The 26,895-nt window shown below is 35.6% G+C and overlaps 1 protein-coding gene across 2 annotated transcripts in view; it reads left to right on the top strand.

Annotated features, from left to right (window-relative positions):
- ATP6V1A (ATPase H+ transporting V1 subunit A) overlaps positions 1-26,895 on the top strand; it is a 64,819-nt gene that overhangs the window by 20,602 nt on the left and 17,322 nt on the right. The window contains exons 1-8 of one of the 2 annotated variants that reach the window (XM_041744213.1): positions 3,155-3,264; positions 9,471-9,565; positions 12,277-12,405; positions 15,263-15,477; positions 15,757-15,894; positions 19,430-19,581; positions 23,132-23,294; positions 23,833-23,941. In XM_041744213.1, coding sequence (XP_041600147.1) covers positions 9,481-9,565; positions 12,277-12,405; positions 15,263-15,477; positions 15,757-15,894; positions 19,430-19,581; positions 23,132-23,294; positions 23,833-23,941 — 991 coding nt within the window. In that variant the 5' untranslated portion in view covers positions 3,155-3,264; positions 9,471-9,480. Of the gene's footprint in view, positions 1-3,154; positions 3,265-9,470; positions 9,566-12,276; positions 12,406-15,262; positions 15,478-15,756; positions 15,895-19,429; positions 19,582-23,131; positions 23,295-23,832; positions 23,942-26,895 lie in introns of those variants that run through there. The other variant, XM_041744205.1, reaches the window with a different exon arrangement.

The raw sequence follows: 26,895 nt of genomic DNA, 5'->3' as shown, positions 1-26,895 counted from the left end.
TGTCCACTCTAGCTTTTATATTTACTATCTCTTTTACAGGAATGCCTTTATTTTTGATAAATGGAGGAGTATATGTATACTTGTCCTCAAAAAGTTATATTCCAATAGGAATAATTTTTTCCTGCTTTTGTTAGTCCAGTTTGCCATCTGTGATTTTTCTATACTTCTCTACTCTTTGGTTCCCACTTTTGTGCACACATTTCCTTATTGTCCACCTCAGTAATTTTTATAAACTATTTAAGTAATGACCTTATGTTGCCTTTATTCTTAACCTTTTGGTCTATCTATCTATCTATTTATTTATTTATTTTTAAGTAGGCTCCATGCCCAGCATGAAACTCCGTGCAGAGCTTGAATTCACGACCCTGAGACCAAGACCTGAGTTGAAATCAAGAGTCAGATGCTTAACCCACTGAGCCACCAAGGCACCCCCATTCTTTTTTTAAATAGCAATATGAAATATGTATATAACATACAAAGTTTCTTCTTGAAACTCTTTCCTTTCTTGTTATATTGGTTAATTTAGTAGACCAGTGAAAGCAACAAGGACCCAGATGCAAGGTGGCCTGTCTGCTTAAATTAGCTCCCTACAAGGTCCCAAGTTGGCTGTACATCCCATGCAGATGAACACAAAAAAAAGTGTTTCTCATGGCTTTTTTTTTTTTTTCTCTCATGGCTTTTATTATTTAAAAGACTAAATAAATTATTTCCACAAGCTTTGCCGGGAGCAGACTTTCCCATACCTGTTATTGGTTAGAACATCATTACATGCTCATTTCCAAAACAGTTACTCTCAAAGAAACTGGAATTACCTTGATGGGCTTACCAAAATTGGAACCAATTTAGGGTTTTGTTGACAAGATAAAAATGAGAAACTAATTATACATAGTCATCTGCTATATAAACCTTTCTTTTTTTTTTTTTTTTTTTAATTTTTTATTTTTATTTATTTTTTTTTTTAATTTTTTATTTTTATATATAAACCTTTCTAATCGAGTTGCTAAGTGGGTAGATTTAAAAAAAAAAAAAAGAACAGGGAAGTGTTTCACAACATGATGTAGTACTATATTCTGTAAATACAAGGAAATGTCATTAGCTGGAATTCTACTTATTCTATAACTTTTTGGCCAACCATAAGAATATCAAACAGATTTATGATGCCTTTTTCTAAGAAGGTAAACTGTGTACAAAATTAAGTGCCTCAGGATTTTATATGTAAATAATACTGTCTTGAAACTTTGGTATTTAGCTCTTCTATAACACCTCATACCTGCCCCCAAAGCCCCCATTATTTCTGGAATGATGAAATTACCAGGTATAGTGTGTCAACCAGTAACAATTTAGAGAGGATCTCATAAAATGGAAGAAACAGAACTGGGCCTCCGGTGTTGTGATTTGCCACTGCAGTGTTCTGCAGTGTTGGAGGGGAGACTGATGACTCATTAGATCAGATGGTTGCCTGTGCTAACCTTCTACAGCAGGATTTTGTTTTTAATTTTTCACAAATATGGGTGGAAAACCCTACAGTTTGTGACTATAGGAATCCTAGTTGTAAATTGCATTTGCTTTTTATCCTCAAAGTAGGAATCAAGCAAGTAAAGGCAAAGTTTTTATATAATCATTGAGTTGATTTCTCTATGAGTGCAGCTATATATACCACATTGTTTTGACAAAAGCAATTGTTTTTAAAGTAGGTATCATGCTTTTATTTTTTAAATGATGGAAGGCAGCAAGAATGGGTGTGTATATTAATAGGAAACAGTTATTAAATAGCATATAAAACTATAGAATGAAATCCTATGTTATTTTGGATATTATGGAGATTTGGGATAAGATTAACTTTCAGAGTAATGGAACTTGCAATATAATTTGCTTATTTCAGGTTAAAATGTTTTGGGATGTTGTCTTACACATCTTTAAAAGCCTATGCTTTTTCACATAAAGGCATAAGCATTAAATAATGAAACAAAATTTTGGTGTGGAGTATTTTTATTTTCATAGATAACAATGAAGGGTGATTAATGGATACAAAGTAAGATGTTGTATGACCATGCTTATCATACCCTTATATGCTCAGCTGTATTCAATGATTGTCAATATAGTTCTATCTAATGAATAATTTTTGTTTATTTGTGGGAAGAAAGCACTTTTATAGTTATTTTGTAAGACAGGTATTATATATGATAGAGTACAAAACTTGCTTTAAGAGAATGTACAAGAGTATACAAAGAAATTACCCTGGGGGCACTTGGGTAGCTCAGTTGGTTAAGTGTCCAACTCTTGATTTCAGCTCAGGTCATGATCTGAGGATCTTGAGAATGGAGCCCCATGTCCGGCTCAGTGCTGAGCGTGGAGCCTGTTTAAAATTCTCTCTCCAACCCTCTTCTCTCTATGCTCTGCACTCCCCCCCCCCCCCCCCAACCTCCTGGCTCACTCAAGTGCATGTGTTCTCTCTCTCTCAAAAGAAAAGAAGAAATTTCCCTCTTTACAGTAGACTACGTAACATCCTGTTCTCTCTCAAGATTAGGAGGAGATGGTGGGTATTTATTGGATGCTTTGGTGAAAAAGTTTTGGAAGTGCAATGGGAACCCTTATCTCAGTGCTGTGGGAATTGAAAATTTAGTGTTCAAAACAGCCCATTACCTTCAACCAGTCCATGGAAGTTTCTCAAAATGTTTAATGTTAAATGAGTTGGAGCTAAAAACTTCTGGACCTGGAAAACGTATTTTCTAATTATATCAGAATATAGTACTTTAGAAGTTAAATAAACTCTTAATTCAGATTTCTTCTCTTATGACTACTGATGATGGGTACTGTCTAAGATTTATGTTGAAGGACACAAAGCAAGTTCCTTGAAAAAACTAAGGCTTTGGTTGTATGGGGACCTGATCTCTATGTCAGCTGCTTGACGTACCCCAAGCATTGTCCTAAGTGCCCTGCTTTTCTAAAGCCACTTTTGTATTTCTTTCCCCATTAGCAAAATAACTAGTTACAAGATAACTAAGAAAACAGGCCAAAGATCATTGTGGTTCAAGTGTGAGTCTGAGTTTCAGTTACCCAGGAAGTAATTATTCACTTTATTCATTAGTTGAGCATTTAGGGTTCTCTGGAATCAGATGCCAAAAAAGAGTCTATTGTATAAGATGTTTGTTGAGGATCAACACATGGGAAAGGAAGGAAGCAGATGACAAATTGGGCAAAGAAGTTGAAATACAATTCAGGCCTGGAAAAGCCTTATTAGATGACCCTGTGAGGAGATCTGGAGTGAGTATTACTTGTGAGAGTATCCCACACCCAGTTGACATGACTGGGTCTTTATATCTCCAATTTGCTCTGTTATGGGGTGCAGGTTACCCTGTGATGGATGTGAATGTGGGCCAGGCAGTGCTCTGCACCTGAGATCAATGGTGAAGGGCTGACAGCTGCTAGCTCTCTGCTGATGCTGACAACACTCCCATGTCCTTTCTTGAAGGGGAATCTGGATGCTGCATCTCCTTTCTAATTTGATGATACTCTTGCCTGGAGGCAGAGACTGTCCTTCCTACCTTATAGGACTATTTAGATGCAAACAATATAAATCAGCATATTAATTAAGATAGAGAGTGCAGGGCTTAATAAGCAGAGTAGGCATTGGAGTCAAACTGCTGAGGTTCAAATCCTAACTTTACTCCTCGCCAATTTTTTGATCGTGGACAAAGTTACTTAAATCTCTATTCCTTGGGTTTCCCATTTGTAAAATGGAAGTGGTATTAGTGGATATGAAGTTATTAACTATTCACTGAGCGCTTATTTTCTTTGCCCGGGCACTGTTTTTTTTTTTTGCCGTCGTGAAACTTGCATTGTAGGGAGTGATCCAGATAGTAAAAAAGTGAATTAAAAAGAAAAATTACATCATTTCAGGTGGTTAGTTATAAGTGCTGTGAACAAAAACAGGGTAAGAACATTGAGGATGAAGGACAGTGGGAGCAGGGGACTATTCATAGGTGTGAGGAAACACTTAACAAGCTGGGGCACAGCAAGCCGAAAGGTGTGAGTTGTGGAGCCGAGATTAAAATTTGAGTGTGTTAAAACATCAAAAATGGACAACAGTCCTGAGAATTCCTGCATTTTATACTTTAAAAACTCATGTTTTCATAATTTTCTTATTTTGTCCTGAAAGATGTATCAAGAGTTGGATTGGGGATATATTTGCAACCACTTCTCTCCATATAACATAATGGAGTAGAAAAGGCTAAATTGCACATAATTGTTATCATATATTTTTCCTCTTTATACTGATTTTTAAAAAGTAGAATCTTGATTTGCTATATCAGAATTTTTTTTTTTTTTGCTATATCAGAATATTAATCAAATACAGATTTGTGGATCTTGTGAAAGCACCCTAAATTTATGGACTTATTATTTAGGCTTCTAATTCTATTAGTTTGATGTCACTGTTTCTAGTTACTGCTGTCTTTGTCAAATAATATATGCCTAAAAATAGAAAAGTTAAAAACCACAAAATCTATTAGTTTCCATGGTGGCTAGAATTATTCAGCTGAGTGATAAACCCACAAGGCAGCTGAAGCATAAATAAACCCTTTGATTTCCACTGATCATTGCTCATACATTTGGAGGTTCTCACTTTTTTTTTTTCACTTTTTTTTTTTTAAGATTTATTTACTCATGAAAGACACGGAGAGAGGGGGCGGGGGAGGGGGGCGGACAGAGACATAGCAGAGGGAGAAACAGGCTCCTTGCAGGGAGCCCAATCCCAGGATCGTGCCCTAAACCGAAGGCAAAAGCTCAACCGCTCAACCGCTGAGCCACCCAGGCGTCCCCTCACTGTTGTTTTAAAGGGAACATATGTAAATACTTGTTTTTAAAATTCGGAAGAGACACCTGTATTGCCTCATGACCTCTCCAAAATACCTTCAGGAACCCTGGAAGATTGGAATCATCTATGAAGAAGCCCTACTGTATATTCTAATGTCTCCTTGTTCATCCTACAAGTCTCTACTTACCTTTTCTAACTCATTCCTGTCCTGGCCAAGCCCAGGTTTCATGCCTTCACTTTATGCCCTTCCAGATCAGCTGCTCAGCTCCTCTGAGAGCACATGTGTCACTCTTAACTAGCTGTTTGCCTTTATATCCCATCAAGCCAGAAGCTCCTTGGGGGAGAGACTGTGTCTCATTACTTCATTATAGTTTATATCTTCAACCTGTAACACAAAGCACCTGTCAGATCATCCATGCTTAAAATCCATTTAGTTAAAAAGTTACAGTAAAATATTATACATAATAGTTAAGGAAAAAAACTAGGCAAGTGATTATATTTGGTTCAAGTAGTAAGGTGAAGATATACTAGATGCTTTTTAGAAATTAGGCAAGATTAGCTTGCATTAACAGAATAAAGTTAGTAGTCCTCACTATTTTCTGTTAGGCTTACTTTTAGGTGGCATGCAACAACCCTATTAGATTTAACAGATGGAACTGAGGTTCAAAAGTTTGAAAGAATTTGATTTGCCGGAGGACACAATTTATAAATTCAAACAATCTGTCTGACTCTAATCCTTGGTCTCTGTTTCAATAAAATAAGCAGCCTGACAGATGAAATGGTACTCTTCAGTACTTACTCATGTAACATTTAAAATACTATTTTTTATTTTATTCTGCTTTAAAAGAAACATTGAGGGGCACCTGGGTGCCTCAGTCCATTGAGCATTCAACTCTATGATCTGAGGGTCGTAAGAATGGCACAAGTCAGGTTCTGGCTCAGGGCAGAGTCTGTCCCTCTCTTGATCTCCATTCCAGTGTCCTCCACTGGCACATGCTCTCAAATAAAATATTTTTAAAATAACAAAAGAAACATTGAGATCATGAATCCTTCCAGGAAAAAGTAGCCTCAGGAGAGAAAGATCTGAAAAAAATCCTTGGAAAGTTAAAGGCATTACAGAGAATTTCCTTGGGAGAAGGGCATACTGTTTGTGGCTACAGCATTTGGAAGAAATAGGGCCAGGGGGTAGAAGCAATGGAATGTAGATTTATGTGGCATGTAAGACACTAAGAGGAGATTTTTGAAAATAGAATGGCTTTTTCTAAATTGAAGCCCTGTCCAAATAGTGGTGTTACAGATGAAATCCTTATAAGCATTTTACTTTTCATAAGGAACATTGAACAAGTTAGTAATTCAGTCACAACTATGGGGTAGGTATTAGCATTATTCTTACTTTTCAAATGAAGATACAAAGAGATTTTGATTTGTCCAGATTCTCCTGCAGCATGTCACTGGTAGAATTAGAGAATGTCCAAAGTCTGCTGACTCAAAATTTTGTGCTATTTCCATGGCAGGTGACCATGTATCATGCTTGTTCTTAGGAAATACCCGTATTTGAGGAAGAAGTTACACTATGATTATCAAATTCTCTTTTGATTTTGAAAATTTCTTTTTTGAAGATTAAAATCTGACCTCGTTTGTTCACTGCTCCTTTGAAGACTTTGCCCAACCCATTTCCCAAATAAATGTTTGTCTTTGAACTTCATTTTTTCTCATTATCTAAAGTAGTTTTTAGAAAAACTTGTTCTTTTTCTATTCCAGTCCCATACCTGCTTACTTAACAGTCCCATCTACTGCATCTTTGGACAGCTGGAAAATCCTAGTAAACCAATTTCCCCTTTTCTTTACTTCCTCCCTCAACTACCCTTCTTCCAACTAAATTTTCCAATTGAGAACACAAGAATCTTTGTCTCTTTTATTGTGACATTTGTGACTGTGGTATTTTCTTTCTAATTAAATTCCATTGTTTCCAATGGGTATAAATATTCCCTACCTTTATCAATAAATTACCAGCCTGATAGTCTCTACCTTACAACTGATGCCATCTTTAAGTTCTTGGTACTTTTCTTGCCTCTTTGGTCATATTTCTCTTACTTGCAAACTCTCCCATATTTCCATGTGGTTTTCATGCATACCTGTTTCTTGAATCACTCCGTTCTTCCTTGTTCGCCCTATCCACCATTCCGCTTCTGCAGCCACAGAGTGTATCAAACCAGATACACTGTTGTTACACTCACCTTCCCAATTCTTTGATATCTTGCTTAATGGATTACAAATTTTGTCCCTTGGAGAATATGTTTCCATAGTGATCCTTCAGTGGCTCCAGAAAGACAAAAACACTACTCAGCTACTCAACCCTGCCTGAATTAAACCCCAAAGCTCAAGGTTTTTCCTTTTTCTTTCTGTATTCCTTCTATCTAGACTCAACTCATCAGCCTCAAAACTTAATTTCCAGCTACCTGTTCCCCTTAGCCTACACATTGGTTTGCACTTCTCCCACATCTGAATCAATTTCTCCTCTGTTCTCAGTGTGTTGTCATTTTGCTATATACTACATTTGTCTAAAGCCAGTGATAGCTCCTTTTATTCACATTCCTTATTCCCTAAATTCAACACAGTGTCTTTTCAAGATAGGAGCTTAATAAACATTTAATAAATTGAATTCCATTGATACTCAAGCCATAACTACTTCCAGAACTTTTCAATGTATCTTGGCCTGCATTCTCTCTCCTATTTTAATCTGTTAGATGAATTAACAATTCTCATAGCACTTCTCCCTTGATTGTTTCATGTTGTTTATAGGCTAAAGTCCACTTGGCATTCATTTCAAGACCCACATATTAGTCTCTCTACCTTTGCATTCTTATTTTTCACTTTTATTCCAGTCAGACTGGTCTTTTAACTGTTCCTGAAAATTTTATTTCCATTCTTTTTTTTTTTTTTCCATTCTCTTGTTCATGTTATTTCCTTTACCTGGAATGCCTTTCCTGTCATCTTTCCTTAGTTTATGCTAATTCTACATGACCTTCAAGAAGTCTTCCTTAAACATTCTGATCTCTGTTCCTTTAGTAAATAAATGTGTATTATTTGATACTTTATTACTTATTAATCTGTTATCCTTACCTTGTTTGTGGACATTATTAGCTTTTTATATGTACATGTATTTCATCTCACTTATTCAGTTGCCAATAATTATTAAATTAGACTAGCAATAAAAAAATGAACTTTCTACTTTGGGATCTGCAACCAATTTTCTTTTTTCTTTTTTAAGATTTTATTTATTCATGACAGATACAGAGAAAGAGAAGCAGAGACATAGACAGAGGGAGAAACAGGCTCCATGCAAGGAGCCTGATGTGGGACTCTGATGTGGGACTCTGTCCTGGATCCCAGGATCACACTGTGAGCCAAAGGCAGATGCTCAACCACTGAGACATCCAGGCATCCCTGCAACCAATTTTCTGTTTGGACTTGAATAGTTCATTCTTTGGGGTTTTTTTTTGGGGGGGGGGGAGTTTTTTTTTTTTTTTTAAGATTTTATTTACTTATGAGAGAGAGGTAGAGACACAGGCAGAGGGAGAAGCAGGCTCTATGTGGGGAGCCCCTCATGGGACTTAATCCCGGGTCTCCAGGATCAGGCCCTGGGCTGAAGGTGGCGCTAAACTGCTGAGCCACCTGGGCTACCCGAGGTTTTTCTTTTCTTTTCTTTTCTTTTTTTTTTTTTTTTTTAAGATTTTATTTATTTATTTGAAATATAGAGCACATGAAAGCACAAGTGGTTGTGTGGGGATGGGGCAGAGGGAGAAACAGGCTCCCTACTGAGCAGGGAGTCTGACACAGTGAGACACAAGACCCAATCCCAGGACCCTGGGATCATGACCTGAGCTAAAGGCAGGCACTTAACCCACTGAACCACCCAGGTGCCCCTCATTCTTTGGGTTTTTGAGATTGCACATCTATAAGGTAAAGTTGAACTGAATTTCTTAAATGGTTCTGTGGTCTGCTTTAAAAAAAAAAAAAAAAGAAGGAAAATTGCTTCCAGAAAAATTATAAAGACAGATAATACATTAAAAAATTTTTTTCAGTAAAAAAAATTTCATTGAAATGGTGAAAAGTAAAGCAGGGAAGAAAAGAGATATGTTGCAATTATAAATAGGTGGCCAGAGAAGCCCCTCACAGAAGGAAACATTTGAGTAAAGACTTGAAGGAGTTACAGGAATGGCTATCTGGAAAAAGAATACTCCATGCAGGGGGATAACAAAGACCCTGGTGCAGAATGTATGTGTTTTTAAGAAAGGCAAGATGTTCAGTATGTATATGCAGAATGATAAAGGGGAAGAGGAATTGGGGAGGAGGTTAGAGTGGTAGTGGCAGGGAGGACAAGACGTAGGGCTGGATGAGCCATAGGAAAGACTTCGCGTTGTTTCTTATGGGCCTTGTTATTTTCTGTGGAATACTTTGCATAAGAATATGTACTTCCGAATTTTAATGACTGTAGACCCTCCAGGAATAGGGCACTTTTAACCAAATTTTAAGAATTTTATATTTTACTTTGAGGAAGTAATAACTCAAGAATACACCAATGATGGGCATTGACTACTTATGTCAGTTTTCTTGCTTTAGAGTTTGTAACTATAATTTTTTTTAACCATAGGTAAATTAACATGATGGATTTCTCCAAGCTACCCAAAATACTTGATGAAGATAAAGAAAGCACATTTGGTTATGTGCATGGGGTCTCAGGACCTGGTAAGTAATATGTAATAATCTCGATAGTAAAGACTCTTAACTTAAATGAATGTCTTTTCAAGGCATTTTAGGTAAAATACACAGGTATCTGTTCACCCATATAAGTTCTATTTGTCCCTAAAAGATTTCTTAGTTGTTATTGAGGTAATACCTCCATCATAAGAACTTCTCTGGCATTCATTATCTTAATAATTATTGGGCACTAATTTGTAATACCCTGTTTATTATGTAAATGTATAATTGGTGTTCAGTTTTAGATACGTCTTAATTTTTGTGTGAAATCTAAGGTTAAAAGGCTATATAAAGTTTATAGCTTTTAGTATATAATATCTTGCAGAAAATAGTCATTCAGTAAATATATGTTTATGTAGTTTGCCCTTAAATAATTTTTTTCAGAGCATTTCTCAAAAATATCATTCTTGGCTCTTTGCATATATAAATCCTTCTGAACACTTATTTTAGATATCTCATAACTAGTTATCTGTGGGTAAGACGTTTTATGATGTGAGAATAATAGGAAGCAGTTAAAAACTTTGTTTATCCTGTCAAAACTTGCAGTACTGCATTTTAAATGATAAATCTCATTCTAGTATTCATTTTAATCTAACTGTAAAATATGATTTATAGGTAAAATCCATAGGTAAAATCTGCTCATTGATTTATAATCCTTAGGCCATGGATATTTTTCCTTATGTCTTTTTATAAACCTCATTCTATAGTCTTTTTTTGTTCTATTCACAGTAGTGGTGATGACCCTTTTTCAGTGTTTATGCAAATAAAGTCAGTCACAGTGTTTATTTTCTCCCTAAGAAGCTTCTACAGAAGCTTAGAACTTGGTGTTTAAGCTTGAACTTATTGGCAAAAATACATCTCACTTGTTTTCAATATTTTTTGCCATTTGAGAAACAATTTTCCCCTTGATTGAAGCATCTTTAGGAAACACAGGCTACACTCAAGAACTTTTAGGGAAAAGACAACACCATCAAAAGAGTTTAGGTAAAAATGTTTTTTTGAAACTTGTAGTAAACTGCTCCTAGAACTTATTATTCTTAAGTATTTAATATAAAATGATAGAGAAGTGGCATATATTTAAGCTTCTGAAATATGGTTTTTATAAAGATTTTATTTGGGATGAGCACTGGGTGTTACACTATATGTTGGCAAATCAAACTCCAATAAAAAAATACAAAAAAATAAAAAATAAAAGATTTTATTTATTTATTTAACAGAGAAAAAGCATAATTAGGCAGAGCGGCAGGCAGAGGGAGAGGGAGGAAGTAGGCCCTCCACTGAGCTGAGAGCCGGATGCAGGAGTCAGTCCCAGGATCCTGGGATCATGACCTAAGCTAAAGGCAGACATTTAACCGACTGAGCCACCAAGGCACCCCTGTGAAATATGATTTAAAAATAAATAAATAAATAAAATAAAATTTTAGGAACATCTGGGAGGCTCAGTCATGAGCGTTAAACTCTTGATTTGGGCTCAGGTCATGATCTCAGGGTTGTGAGATTGAGCCCTGAGTCAGTCTCCCTGTGGTGGGGAACCTGCTTGAGATTCTCTCTCTCCCTCTCCCTCTGGCCCATCCCCCCTCTTAAAAAATAGTAAAATAAAATTTTAGTCATCTCTGACATTTCTGTGCATCTTAATTATTCTTATATGGTAGGTGTAGAGGTAAATATTTATGAAATTAACAAATCTTCATTGTCCTAATGCAAGTTAATTGAATATTAATACTTTAATGGTTTCTACTTGAATATTACATAATACATAGTTCTAATAAATGTATCAGAAGGCTGAATATTAAAAATAGAGTTATTCCTACACATATCTGAAAATGTACAACTTTCCCTGCCTACCAGAAAAGTAACTATTACTTTCTAGACAACATGATATAAAATAGTAAGTAAAAATTCTGGTTCAGGATTTATAAGAAATAAGAATTCTTAATTAGGACTTCACCCAGTGGTGATGACTGAATATAAACATCCTTATGAAAGGCTAAAAGGTCTATGAAAAAAAAATTTTACGGTTTTATTTTTTAGGTAATCTCTACACCCAACTTGGGGCTTGATCTCACAACCCTGAGATCAGGAGTTGCATGCTCTACTGATTGAGCTAGACAAGGTGCCTCTGAAAAAAACTTTTGTAGATGCATATGTGATTTTTTCTAGGTAGAGCTGTCATTAGTTTATCAAAGGGGTTCTTGTCCCAGAAGAGCTTTAAGAACCACCAATATGAAGTATTAGAAGTCAAAGTAAAGATGTAATTTTAAATATTATTTCTCAAAGGAATGGTGACAACACAGCAAACTGATTCTACCATGCTACTACTAGCTAAAGCTCTTGTTCCAATTTTAGTTTAAAAATGTTTTATGTTTTTCCTAAATCCATCATTCCATGTAGTATAGCAACCTGAGTTGATCAAAATGTGCCTCAATGCTGCTAGGTAAGAATTTGCCATATAGAACTTAAGACTTTTTGAAAATAATTTTCATGTGTGTTATGTAAATGAATAAACTTTAGCCTAACAAATTTATTTTGTTTACCTCTGTATCATATGCTAAAATGTATATTCTTGTGAAATGATATATGTTTCGTACATATTTTTCTTATGAATATATGAGAGAGATGTATTATTGGATTAATTGGATATCTCAATTATCTCTATTCACTGAGTCTTAAGTTACTAAAAACTCATTTGTTCTTTTCAGTGGTTACAGCCTGTGACATGGCAGGCGCAGCCATGTATGAGCTGGTGAGAGTGGGCCACAGTGAGTTGGTTGGAGAGATTATCCGATTGGAGGGTGACATGGCAACTATCCAAGTGTATGAAGAAACTTGTATCCTTTTTGGTTCAATTTTTTGCCGCTTTCTGCAAGTCAGAATTTAAGGATTTATGGCAAAGGTGGAAACAGCAACAACCAATACTATCAAAAGCATGAAATGTTGGTGTCATAAAGAAACCTGATTTATATAAGAATTTATTGAGGAAAGGTACTAGGAACTTATGATCATTCTTTAAGAAATTAGTATTATCTTCTGAACTTGTATTGCTCTTAATATTTTGATAGTTCCCAAACTTTAGGGGAAACCAATTACAATTTTCTTGAGAGTGAACACATATTGTAGAGGAAAGCATAAACAGAATGACAACATCGGTTTAAAGGGTTAAAATTCTCTGATCATGATTTCCATTTTAAATAGAAAATTCATAAGTAAATGAGTCACTACTCTATCCTAGTAAGATAATGTTGTATGTCATGGTACATTATAGCTTTAGCACTAGGGAATCTTTACTACTTGTTTATCATATTTTTGGCTTTTAAGCATAGTATTTATTTTAAGTTTTCAATGAAAAAGAGATAATGTATTAGATTTTATGAAGAGAAACCACTTTTTTTTAGCTTCACTTTGTGTTTTACTTAAATTATTCTCAAGATCAGCATTAAGTCTTACTTTTTAAAAATTTTTATTGAAGTATAGTTGACATACAATGTTATGTTAGTTTCAGGTATATAACATAGGGATTTGACAATTATATACTATATGAAATGCTTACCACAAGTGTAGTTATCCTCTGTTACCAAAGTTATTACAGTATTATTGACTATATTCCCCATGCTGTACCTTTTTATCCCCATGACTAATTTATTTTATAACTGAAAGTTTGTACCTCTTAATCTCCTTCACCTGTTTTGCCCATCTACCCAACCTTCTCCCTTCTGGTAACCACTAGATTGTTCTTTATATTTAATGAATTCGTTTCCTTGTTTGTCTGTTCATTTGTTTTCCAGGTTACACACATAAGTGAAATTACATGGTATTTGTTTTTCTTGATCTGACTTAATACGGACCTTCTAGGTCCACCCATGTTGTCACAAATGGCAAGATTTCATCCTTTTTTTTAATGGCTGGGTCATACTCTATTGTGTAATATAACATGTATATATTAAAAACACAATATATTCTATCTGTATACACATAACTGCCACAATATTCTAAACGCACATGCACATGCTACATTGTCTTTATCCATTAATGTATCAGTGGACACTTAGGTTACTTACATATCTTGGCTATTGTAAATAATGCTGCTATAAATATATGGGCAGCATTAGTTCTTTGACTCATTAAGATTTACTTTATACAAAAAAAAAAGATTTACTTTATACAAGTTTTTTGCCATATTAAAATCCATTTTTTTCCAGGTAACTTCTCTGTGTGAGTACTAGGGTGCTAAATCAGAGTAAAATCATCTGAAAATTTAAATAAAATTAGAAGTCTGTAGCTATAAAATCATGACTAATTAGAAGGATTTTTTAATGGATGTTTTTTAATGTTAGCTTTATCTTTCAATCTTCTATGTGATTTGAAGACTTAAAATAAAAACAAATGAACTTGTATACAGTGAAAAACCTCTCCGCCATTGTCATCTTATATCTGGCCAATTTTCAAAAGACATATGCATACAGCCACTTTTACTAATTCCTTTTATTATATATCTTTCTAGTTTGTTAATTGCATATATGAACCAATATTATTATGTTATTTTTCTTCTCTTCATTCCCAAAAGATAGCATATTATATGCACTATTCTACACCTTGCTTTTTTTACTTAAAAGTAAAACATTTTACTTAAAAATGTGTATTATGAAGATGGATAGGTATGTGATAAAGTATCAGAAAATGTTAATGATAGGATCTAACTGGTCAATATGAGAGAATTCACTGTAAAATTCTTTAAACTTTGCCCCTGTTGGGGACTGATATTCCTCAATAGTGTAGTTGAAACAGGGTATTAAGTAGAGATGAAATAATATATTAACAATGTATTGCTTCTGTTTTTAGCTCTGTGATTCCCAAAATGTGCAGAAGGCACACTGGGCAGCTGCCCCAAACTCATGTGATATCCAAGGATATTTAAAATTTTTGAGGTTAACACAGGAATATTAGACATGTTGTCAGATGTCACATGAACCAGTAGCTTCAGTTAATAGACACTTTCATTATTCAAGACACTATATTCTTGTCAGTGATGTCATATCTTTGCAAAGCTGAGTTGTGATTGTTAAGCTGAAAAGCAAGTATCATACAAAAATAAATGTGGAGCAGATATTCAGTTTGATTCCAAGGTTTCAAAATTTTACAATGCCCAGTAGGTATTTATATCCCATGAAATCATCCATGAAGAACTGTTACTGAAAAATGAAATTAAAATACCATTTTTTCTTTCAACCTATATATACTTTTCTCTTAAAGTGGCGTGGCAGTTGTTAGGGGATGCCTGGGTGGCTCAGCAGTTGAGTGTCTGCCTTCAGCTCAGGGCGTGATCCTGGAGTTCTAGGACCAGGCTCCCTGTATGGAGCCTACTTCTCCCTATGCCTGTGTCTCTGCCTCTGTCTCTCTGTCTCTCATGAATAAATAAATAAAATCTTAAAGAAAAAAAAAGTGACAGTTGTTAGGACATACATATTTATTAAGTTGGTTGGATAAAACTTTAATAAATGGAATTATTAGGTATATCTTTTGTTATAGATCACTGTGAAAAAGTTACTTAAACACTGAGGATGTTGCAAACTAAGCAAGTTTGAGAATTTCTGTTTTAGCTTAAGTATTGTTTCCCATTCAGCTGTGGTATTTCCTTCTTATAATGTCTCTAAACTTTCATAGTGAGTTTTCCTCAACTACTGTTTCTAGCTGGTGTATCTGTTGGAGATCCTGTACTCCGTACTGGTAAACCCCTCTCGGTAGAGCTTGGGCCTGGCATCATGGGAGCTATCTTTGATGGTATTCAGAGACCTTTGTCAGATATCAGCAGTCAGACTCAAAGTATCTACATTCCAAGAGGAGTAAACGTCTCTGCTCTTAGCAGAGATGTCAAATGGGATTTTACACCTTGCAAAAACCTACGGGTATGTCTTTGTAACCAGGATTTCTAAAGTTGGTGAAAGAATGTGAAATGGATGTTTAGTGAACTCTTTTGTACTTTTGTCAAATAAAGATAGGCCACAGAAGCATAGTTTAAATTTCTCTTTAAATCTACTAGAAGAATTATAGAACTAAAATGTTTTATGATAAGTGAAGCAAATGATTTAAATAATATCAAGGATGAATCTATTTGACATTTATTTGAACATTAAACAGCTTGATGTTTATTTGAACATTAAACAGCGAATGCATTTGTTCTCTAGGTTGGTAGTCACATCACTGGTGGAGATATTTATGGAATTGTCAATGAGAACTCACTCATCAAACACAAAATCATGTTACCCCCACGAAACAGAGGAACTGTAACTTATATTGCTCCACCTGGAAATTACGATACCTCAGTAAGTAGTATATAAACGTTATCTCATAGTGTGGTCCTTCCTGATAGTAGTCCCATTTTAGTGTCCTAAATAGTACTAGAATTGATATTTAATATGTCAGTTTTAAATAACTGCCATATTTTTTTTACCATGATGATTTAATACTTTATTGCAAAATGATTACAACAGGGTTAGTTAACACTTCCGTCGGAACACTTCATGCACTTAATTTATGTGTGTGTGGTGAAAACACTTAAGCTCTACTCTGTTAGCAACTTTCAAGTATATAGCACAATACTGTTAACTACAGTCATCATGTTATACGTTAGATTCCCTTATTCATTTTTTTTCAAGTTTTTTATTTAAATTCCTGTTTGTTAGCATACAGTGTAATACTAGTTTCAGGCATAGAATTTAGTGATTTATCAGTTACATACAGCACCTAGTGCTCTCACAAGTGCTGTCTTTAAGACCCTTCATCCATTTAGTCCATCCCCTACCACTCCAGTAGCTCTCAGTTTGTTCCCTACAGTTAAGAGTCTGTTTTGTGGTTTGCTTCTCTTTTTTTTTCCCCTGTGTTCATCTGTTTTTCTTAAATTCCACATACAAATGAAATCCTATGGTATTTGTCTCTCTCTGACTTACTTTGCTTTTAAGATAATATTCTTTCACTCCATCTGCATCATTGCAGATAGCTAGACTTCATTCTTTTTATGGCTAAGTAATATTCCGTTGTGTATACATACCACCTCTTCTTTATCCATTCATCAGGGATGGACATTTGGGCTCTTCTCATAATTTGCCTATTGATAATGCTGCTATAAACATTGAGGTGCATGTATCCCTTTGAATCCCTTTGCATGTATTTTTTATCTTTTGGGTAATTACCTACTAGTGCAATTACCAGATCATAGAGTAGTTCTACTTTTAACTTTTTTAGGAACCTCCATACTGTTTTTCAGAGTAGCTGCACCAGTTTGCATTGACACCAACAGTACAAGAAGTTTCCCCTTTCTCCACATCCTCACCAACACCTATTTTTTTCCTGTAAATAATTCCTATAATTATTTTTTAAGATTTTTGTAAAAATATTTTTTTTATTTATTCATGAGAGACATAGAGAGAGAGGCAGAGACATAGGCAGAGGGAGAAGCAGGCTCCACGCAGGAAGCCCGACGTGGGACTGGATTCCCGGTTTCCAGGGTCAGGTCCTGAGCTGAGGGCGGCACTAAACCACTGAGCCAACCGAGCTGTCCAGGACTTAGGATTTGAATCCAGGACATATCTTTCCAGAGAATCTGTCTTAATACTGCTGAGTATTACATATTACAGCCTCGTATACTACCACAAGTTATTTAGCTAGTCTCTATAGTAATGTTCATTTCCAAACTTAGGGTGTAAGAAATGGGCTATAATATTTTGATAATAGGACGTTTTGTTGTTTTCTTTTTTAATAGAAGAGATTTTTTAAAATATTTTATTTATTTATTCATGAGAATACACTGAGAGGAGAGAGAGGCAGAGACACCAGAAGAGGGAGAAGCAGGCTCCATGCAGGGAGGCTGACATGGGACTTGATCCCGGGTCTCCAGGATCACACCCTGGGCTGCAGGCACTAAACCGCTGAGCCTTAAAGGATTTTATTATTTAAGACAGAGAGAGCACGCATGCATGAGTTGGGGGAGGAGCAGAAGCAGGCTCCTCGTTGAGCAGGGAGCCCAATGTAGGACTCCATCCCAGGATCCTGGATCATGACCTGATCTAAAGGTAGCTGCTTTACCAACTGAGCCACCCTGGTGCCTCTGATAATAGGACATTTTATATACATAAAGGAAATTCCTAGAAATGCAAGAATTGGGTCAAAGGATATGTACATTTTGAAATTTGGTGGGTATGGTCAAATTACTCTCCAAGTTAGCAATGCACAGAAGTTCAGATTTATCCTCAGTATTGTCCTGAAATCTGCCAAATCATTTAGCTTGAGTCTTTGGGACGCCGAATAGCTAAATGCCTTGAACATTTCTAGCATCCCTGAATTATGAGTGATCTACCATCTTGTGATAGCATAGGCTATCCATTATATCTAATCAGTGTAGCAGTGTCAGTATAAGAACAAAGTATGACATTTGTACTTCTTGTTACTTTCAAATAATGGTAAGTGTTCTGGATATCATTTGAAGTGTTGCTTATGTGATTTATGCATTGAAATGCTATATATAAATTGAGGGAAAAGATTTTATTTATTTATTCATGAGAGACATAGAGAGAGAGGCAGAGACATAGGCAGAGGAAGAAGCAGGCTCCACGCAGGGAGCCCAATATGGGACTCGATCCTGGGACTCCAGGATCACGCCCTGGGCCGAAGAGAGGCACTCAAACACTGAGCCACCCAAGTGTCCCTTTTTAAAGATTTTTATAAAGATTTTATCTTTAAACTTGGGCTTGGGAACACAAAAAGCAGAACATATGGAGTTTTTTTTAAAGGGAAAGCAATATATAGTATAACATTTTCCTACCATCTTAACTTACACTACATTATTAAAGCTCTGATTCTTAAAGCATAGAATAGACTTACTTTGATTTTAACTGTCAATCTATATATACATAATAAATTGTATGTTGGATTATAGAAATTCTAACTCTGGATGAGCTATTTAAAACTTAGTCCTTTAATGTTATTGATAGTCACATCATATCATACAGTGAAGTCAAAATAGTCTTTGTGGGTATGAAGATAATTTTATTGAGAAGATCATTGTAACAAATAATCTGTTCCCAATAAATGGTAAAATAATAATTTTCTAATTATTTAATAAGAGTAAATCTGTGTTCTACAAAATATAGAAACAAAAAGAGTTAAGATTGGGATTCTAGGCAGTCAGTTAGCCTCACTAGCTAAGAGACTCACACTCCATCCTTCATGGAAGGAACCCTCTGGGGGAGACAATTCAAATTCACGTATCAACAAAATTACAGATTCCTATAGGTGTGTGGATATTGGGATTATTTGTGAATAGTTGAAACCATCTCAGTGTTCATAAATGTTAGAGTATTACTCATATTTTTTGCTTTTATAAATATTTAATATTTAACGTTATTAAATATTTTAGGGTTCTGAATAAGTATTTTTATTTAGTATAAGAGTATAGTAATAAAGTAAACAAATGAAACAGTACAAAATAAATTATGAATATTTTCATTTCTCCCCCCAGTCCCAGGGGTGTCTTCTATATCTTTTAAGATTTGTCCCTGTGCGTATCCATATAATTTATTGAACTATTCCTCTGTTACTTAAAATACCTCTTTCTCAAAAACTCCTCTATTTTTTAGTTATTGGAACAGTAATAAGTATACCTGGTTAAAAAAAATGAGAATCGAAAAAAAAAAAATGAGAATCGTATATAAAGAATTACAAGAAAAAGTATAAATCTCCTTCTCCACTTCTGCATACCACTTCTCTACCCTCAAGAGGAATCTGGATTACTTTGATTTTAGAGGAAGAAATGCTCATATTCATAAATTTGACTGTACTTAACATCCTGCTGCATTTTTATAGGATGTTGTCTTGGAGCTTGAATTTGAAGGTATAAAGGAAAAGTTTAGCATGGTCCAAGTATGGCCTGTACGTCAAGTTCGGCCTGTCACTGAGAAGCTGCCGGCTAATCATCCCTTGTTGACTGGCCAGAGGGTCCTTGATGCCCTTTTTCCGTAAGTTTGAGCTGTGCCCTGTGGTTTTTCCTCAGAAGATTAAATGTGCTTGTTGTTTACCTGCTTTATAAAGATTTCATGTGCTAATCCTATAATAAATTTTATCTAGAGAAATAACAGTGAATTAGTTAAATATATTCATATATTGCCAATGCTTATTATGGAGTCAAATCACTGAAGATTTATTGTTTCACAGTTGCAAAAGGAAAGGTTTTTTTCTAAAGTTTTCTGAAAAAAATTTCCAGAAGTAAATCTATGCCCAAATAATATAGCTGGAATTAGTAGATGGGTATCAGTATAAGTCGATGGTTTCTAAAATCAGTGGTGCTCTCCGTGCTGCCCAGAATTCATTCTTAATTTATAGTCTGCCCTTTGCCATTTTCTTTGACTACTTAAAAACCTCTTCTCTTTAATTCTCAGGCTTCACCATACCCTGCTTTACTTTCAACAAATGACTTCATTTAATTCACAGAAAAGATTGAAGCCATGATACAGTAATTCCTTCAACTTTGATCACCAACCCACATATGTCCCACTGACCCTTGAAACCTATTCTCTGAGTTGTTCTCATTATTTCTCATAAGATCTTTGATCCTGTGACTTATTAGTCAGCACCTCTTGTTTCCATATCCTTCAATATCTAGCTTAAGCTTATTAGGCTCTCAAGTTTCTGCATATTGGCTGGTATACTACAATTTCTTATTTCTTTCTTTTGTTACACCCACCCGGCAAAATCCCAACCGTGAAATCAGTCCACCTACCTCCTCCCAGGTCTACACACAGGCTACTGAGAAAATCAGATAATCAGTGCAGGTTAGTATCTCACCACTGGGTTGCAGTCCTGCATTTCCCTGTTTACCATGCTCCCCCTCTCCGCAGCAGCTGTTTCAGACCTCTACACCTGTCTCAGGGCCTCAGCTCCATTCTTCCTTCTTCCTTTGGCAACAAATGATCATGCTAGAGCCTCCATGAAGAAGTTAGAGACCATCACATTTGAAAACTCCTTCAGTTAATATATACTTCCATTTGTCCCTTCTTCCTTTCCTCTTTCTGGAATATATCCCGCCTCTTGTCTCCTCAGAAACCTCTCTTTAGGTTATCTCCCTTTAGATAACCTTAAAGGTTATCTTCCTTTTATCTGCTATCTAATGAAAAAATATCTACCCTCCACCCTTTTCCCCTTTCTACCTTCCACTCTGTGTCTCCTCATCTTCATAGCCAGACCTCTTGAAAAATCAAATTGGCCATCTCCACGTTTCCCACTCTGACTCGGTGTGCCCAGCCAGTTGCCTTGCCCACCCAGTTGAAACTACTCTCACTAACATCATCGTTCATTCCCATTACTGATAATTCAACAAATAAGTTTTAGTATTTCCTTAATTCCTACAACTTTGGATATTACTTTCTACTCCTTCCTCCTTGAAATACCATCTTTCTTTGTTTTTCCTGTTAGCCTCTGTACACAAGTTCTTATTCTCCATTTCAGGTTCCTTCTCCCTTAATTTTGGTATTTCTTAGAGTTTTTTTTCACCCTCATGACTTAAATAGTAATTTGATGACTTCCAAATCTGTATCTTCCTCCCAGATCTCATGTGAGTTCCAGACTCACATGTTCACTTCTGTTCACACCTCTCCTTTTGAATGTCTTAGAGGTGCCTCAAAGTCAATATGTTCATAGCTAAAATCATCTTATTCACTACTTTATTCCTTGAAACTTGCTCATCTTTTTTGTTGCCGCTTTCAACAGATGACACTATCATCCATCCAGTAAATGCTGACTCTAAAATCTGTGACTTCTCTCAAGGATCAGTCTTACGTGCACACATGTAATTATTGAACAAGTGCTTTTATTCTCTTACCTAGATATGTTTTATCTACATCTTTCATCCCTACTCCATGACTTTACCTAAAGATCTTACCCTAATTCTGCAATAATCACAATCAGACTTCTTCTCTTCCGTCTTGCCTTCTTTCTAAATGATTGTCCATACTACATTGTGACCCATCTAAAACACATACCTGGTCCTGCACTGTTTTTCTTGAAACTCCTCAGTGCACTTTATTGCTTTTAAAACAAATACTCCTTAACTCCCTACAAAACAGATTTAGCTGTTGGTTATCTTCCAGTAACCTCTCAGCCACTTGACTGCCCAATCTCCTTATATACTATCTTCCAGGCATCCTAAAGGACTTAGTTCCTCAAGCAATGCTCTTTCTTGCCCCTGGGCCTTTGGGTATGCTGTTTTCTCTGCCAGGAATGTTCTTTCCCGTCTGGCTAGTTTCTCTTTCCTTTTTTTTTTTTTTTTTTTAGTTTCTCTTTCCTTTCAGATCTTAGCTACTCTCAGAAGGCTCTCCTAAGCCCACTTCAATACAGTGTCAGACTTTACATCCCTTCCTGTGTTCTCCTATAGTGCCCTGGATTTTCTCTGTGATAGCACTTTACACATTGAATTGCTGACCTTCCAAACTGGGGCACACCCAACCCTGTCTCCCCACTCAAGTTAAAAGTGATTTGAAAGAGGTATACAAAACCACAGAACGAATATGGACATGCCCTCTTAGTTTATCAAAGTCACTGAAGAGTTTGAAGGACGAAAAATTTTAATGCATATTAGTTTTATATTGAAGATACCTATAATTGTTTTTAAGACTATAGTGTTTTTGTGAATTTTATAATAATAAAACACAATATTGCAAAGAATTTCCCTTAGCATTACATTTCATTTCTCCCACCCACACCCTCCTGCTCTACATACACAGCATGTGCACAGACATATGGACACATACCACGACATTCACTTTCCTCTGCTGTGAAGGGTAGCTCACTCTCCGTTGCCACTGCTTAGGGAAAGTTTGAACGTAGCTGCTAAATGGCACTATAATCACCAGCTGACTCTTCATTTTATCCCCTAGAATGTGAGCTCTGTGCTTACAGTAACACTACTATCTTATTTGCTGATCTCTCTTCAACATCTCCAGGCAATTTTTAGTGCCTAGGAAGTACTTTATAAATACTCAATATATAAAAGGGGATTGGCATAACACCTTACTTAATAAAAGTCTTTGTTCATTAACCTTTATAGCAGGATGTGATTTTTCTTAGGTCTTATTTTTTGCCTCAGAAGACAACTTAGAAAAGTTGTTTAAATTTGTCTTTTAGCTTTAATTCTTATATTTATGCTTTCATCAACTAATTAATATAAGCATTCTAAATATCATTAATACTGTTTTATCTATTTTCATGTTCCTTTTCCCCATGTATCTCATGGCATATATTCTCACTTTCAAACTATTAAAGATGGTAGAGATGGTTAATGATAATAAAAAATATACACTGTTATAGGTATCAACTGGGGGAGCAATTATAGTATTTGTATCTGTATATCTATCTTTGTGTGTGTATATAAACATAGATACAGATATAGATACAGAAAAAGATGAAAATATTTCAACGTGCTTTCTCTAACTTGTATTTCTGGGTCACTTACCTACTTATTTGTTAGTATTTATTAACAAGTAAAGTAATCCATACTTTGTTTACTTTGCTTAGATGTGTACAGGGAGGAACTACTGCAATCCCAGGGGCTTTTGGCTGTGGAAAGACCGTGATATCACAGTCTCTATCCAAGTATTCCAACAGTGATGTGATCATCTATGTAGGATGCGGTGAACGAGGAAATGAGATGTCTGAAGTTCTCCGGGACTTCCCAGAGGTCTGTATATATAAAGCTTAAAATATCATTCTAGAGAAAATGCTACTAATCGACTTTCAGTGGCAACTAGTAAAGCTTTGTGTTGGCTCTGGAGCAATGTTCTCATTCGTCAAGGATCTCTTAAGGAATTTTCTAATTATATTTGTGATTCAATTTGTATATCTAAGGAAAGGAATTTGATTTTTTTTTCAGTTAAATACTTTAAAGTTTCTTTTTATGATCTGGTGGTTTTCAGTTATTAAGAGAAAGATATAAAATAGACTATTTATAGGTGGGAGCTTCATATCAGCTTTATATGATTTACTGGCTTGCTAAAGTAATATTCCTCTTTCCATAAAATAATGAATTTCATTTATGAAGTGGAAATAATTCCTGTCTTTACAGCATAGTTGGACAGGGAGAAGAGGTTAGAGTGATGGGAAATTTTACTTTGGGAAAACTGATTATAAGAGGGATTAAATATGGGTAAATTGTAAAAGGGGGAACTAAAATGTTCTGTTTGGATATTAGAATATCAAAATAGATTGTTTGCCTTTAGCTCACAATGGAAGTTGATGGTAAGGTGGAGTCAATTATGAAGAGGACAGCTTTGGTAGCCAATACCTCCAATATGCCTGTGGCTGCTAGAGAAGCTTCTATTTATACTGGTGAGTATACAAATTAGAATAAAAGCAGTTTACATGTGGGGGTACATTGGTGGCCCAGTCGGTTAAGCATCCAACTCTTGATTTTGGCTCAGATCATGATCTCAGGGTCTTCAGATCAAGCCTCACATCAGGCTCCATGCTCAGCTCTCATGCTTGGGGTGTCTACTTGGGTATATCTCTCCCTCTCCTTCTGCCCCTTCCCCCCCACTCACTTGCTCTTTCTCTCTCTCTCTCTCTCTCTCTCTAACATAAATCTTTTTTTTTTGAAAAAAGCAGTTTACATCTGTTCTTAAGTTTAAAGCTAGCATGACCATAAAATGACATCACTGGTCTTGAACCTAGAGTAAGATGGAATCAGTCCCCACAGCAGTCTTTTGGCTACAGTTTCTTCATCTGTTTCATGGTTTATTAAAATCTGACTTTTCTAAGTTTCTTCAAGAAAGGCTCAAGGAAACTGATTCCATGGATTCTTTTTTGTCTTCATAAGTTTGTTTTTATTCCACTGCCTTTAAATTTTTTCATTTTTCTTTCTCTTTAATCTCTATACCTTTTAAGGGGCTCAAACTAACAACCCCCAAGATCAAGACTTAAACGCTCTTCTAACTGAGACAGCTAGGTGTCCCTGCACTCCCTTTAAATTTTCATAGTAGTTTGGCTGGATATAAATATTTTGGGTCAATGTTTGTTTCCTTGAGACCTCTTATTCTAGCACTTAATCCTAGGGAGAGAAGAGGGGTGGCTTGGTAGTCAGGTGGGCCTCCAACTCTTGGTTTCAGCTTAGGTCATGATCTCAGGGTCATGGGATTGAGCTGTGCATTGAGCCTTATGCTCAGCACACAGTCTGCTTAGGATTCTCTCTCCCTTTTCCTCTCTCTCTCTTGCTTGTGCTCCCTTGTGTGAGCTCTCTCTCTCTCACTTTCTATCTCAAAATGAGTAAATAAATCTTTTTTTAAAAATGCAAGGTATGGGATGCCTGGGTGGCTCAGCGGCTGAACGTCTGCCTTCAGCTCAGGGCTTGATCCCAGAATGCCTAGGTCAAGTCCCACATTGGGCTCCCTGAGGGAGCCTACTTCTCCCTCTTCCTATGTCTCTGCCTCTGTGTGTGTGTGTGTGTGTGTGTGTGTGTGTGTGTGTGTGTCTCATGAATAAATAAATCTTAAATAAATAATAAAAATTAAAAAATGCAAGGTAGAGATCTGAAGCTGACCTGCTTTTTCTTCTTTTTATAAGTGATTTTTCTTTGTGCCCAAAGGAATTTCTCCTTAAATTTAAAGTTTTGTAACTTTATAAGGATATATGCCAGTATCGATAGTTTTGATGAATTTTTCCCTGAAACTTATGTCTTTTCAATCTATGAATATATCGTTTATTTGGGACAGTTTTCAAGAATTGTTTCTGAAATTTTTTCTCTTCCCTTATGATTATTCTCTTCAAACTAGACATATTTATCTATTTTCCATACATATCTTTTCTCTCTAACTCTTTTTATTTAACCTTTTGTCCATTTGCTCATAGGATAATCAGCATATTCTTTGCTTCTAATGAAACCTTCATTTCTGTAATAGCTTTGTTTTTTCTTCCAGTTCTTTGCTGAGTTTTGCCGAGCTTACTATATACTCCTTGAGATTTTGTTTTGTGATAGAATGTGTTATTGACATCTTTCATTAATTGATAGTGATCATAGTTTTCATCTGTGCCTTGGCAGTTTCTTTGACCATCATTATATTTGCTCTTCTTGTTTTCTTCTTGTATTTTTGTGTAGTTCCTATACTCAAGTGTATTGTGACTCTTATTCACCTTTGCAGGAGATGGGAGGGGATGGCAGGATTTCTTCATGGAAATCTGTGAAGTTTGTTATGGCATGGAGTTGTATAAGTAAGTTATTTTGCTCTTCTCTCCTGCCAACAGATATCTGCAGTTGCAAGGTCACTTACAATGAAGTCTTTCTCTTCCACCACTTTTTCTTTATTGTAAAGGGGTGCCTACATGTGTTTTGTTTGTTGCCATATCCCTGCTTCTCCTTGATGTCAAACTAGTTCCAAGGAAACTTGCTTGTATCCTTTGTGCAGGGTTTCAAAGGATTTTTGTTTTTGCCTCTCTCTTGCTGAAGTTTACTTTGAGATGTGCAGCTTCTGGTCAGTTCTTACTGTCTTCCATGGCCTTGTTTGGGTTTTACATCATTTAGGTGGCTTTCCTCATTATTTTGTTGCGGAGCTAAACATATCCCCTAGTTTTTGATAATAGATTTTTTATATTTCTCGTTCTCCTTGTTTGATGATTACTTTTATGAGAAGGGAAAAATGACATATTCATCTACTTATTTTAAAACAGGAAGTTTTCCATAAATAGCTGCACAGCATCCCAGCTATATGGCTACCCCATAACCTATTTAAACAGCATCTTTCTGGTAGACATTTGGATTATTGATAGTGTTTTCTTTTGGTTTTTTTGTTTTTGTGTTTTTGTGTTTTTGTTTTTTTGTTTTTTTGCTATCACAAACCTTGCATCACAAAACATCCTTATGTGTTTTTTATGGTGTCTTTTCATGTTTTATGCATGGTTCTTTGTGCATTTGTAAGGTAAGTTTATAGAACTAAAATTTCTAAGCATACAACTATTAATGTACATTTTAGATTTTGGTAGCCCTTCGAAAGGGATAAGAGTGAGTAAGAGTTCTATTTCTCTACATCTTCACCTTTGCTAGGATTTGTAACACTTTCTTAGGATAATTATCAAACACATAGAAATTTGAAAGAACATTACAGTGAACGCTCATGTCCTCAGCACTTAGATTTGACAATTAGCATTTTACTGTTTCTGCTTTATTAGGTACCTATTCAGTCTGTATTTCTTTCAGTGGGCTAGCACCTTTCCTATCTGTATTAACCATTTGAAAACTATTTTCTGCTATGTTCCTTTTAGATAGGAGTGCTTTTTCATACTGATTTATAAAA

This window comes from Vulpes lagopus, chromosome 1 (genome assembly GCF_018345385.1).
Source record: "Vulpes lagopus strain Blue_001 chromosome 1, ASM1834538v1, whole genome shotgun sequence".
In the NCBI taxonomy this organism is placed as follows: Eukaryota; Metazoa; Chordata; class Mammalia; order Carnivora; family Canidae; genus Vulpes; species Vulpes lagopus.
Note: the sequence above shows the minus strand (reverse complement) of the source record. Positions and strands in the feature narration are given on the sequence as shown.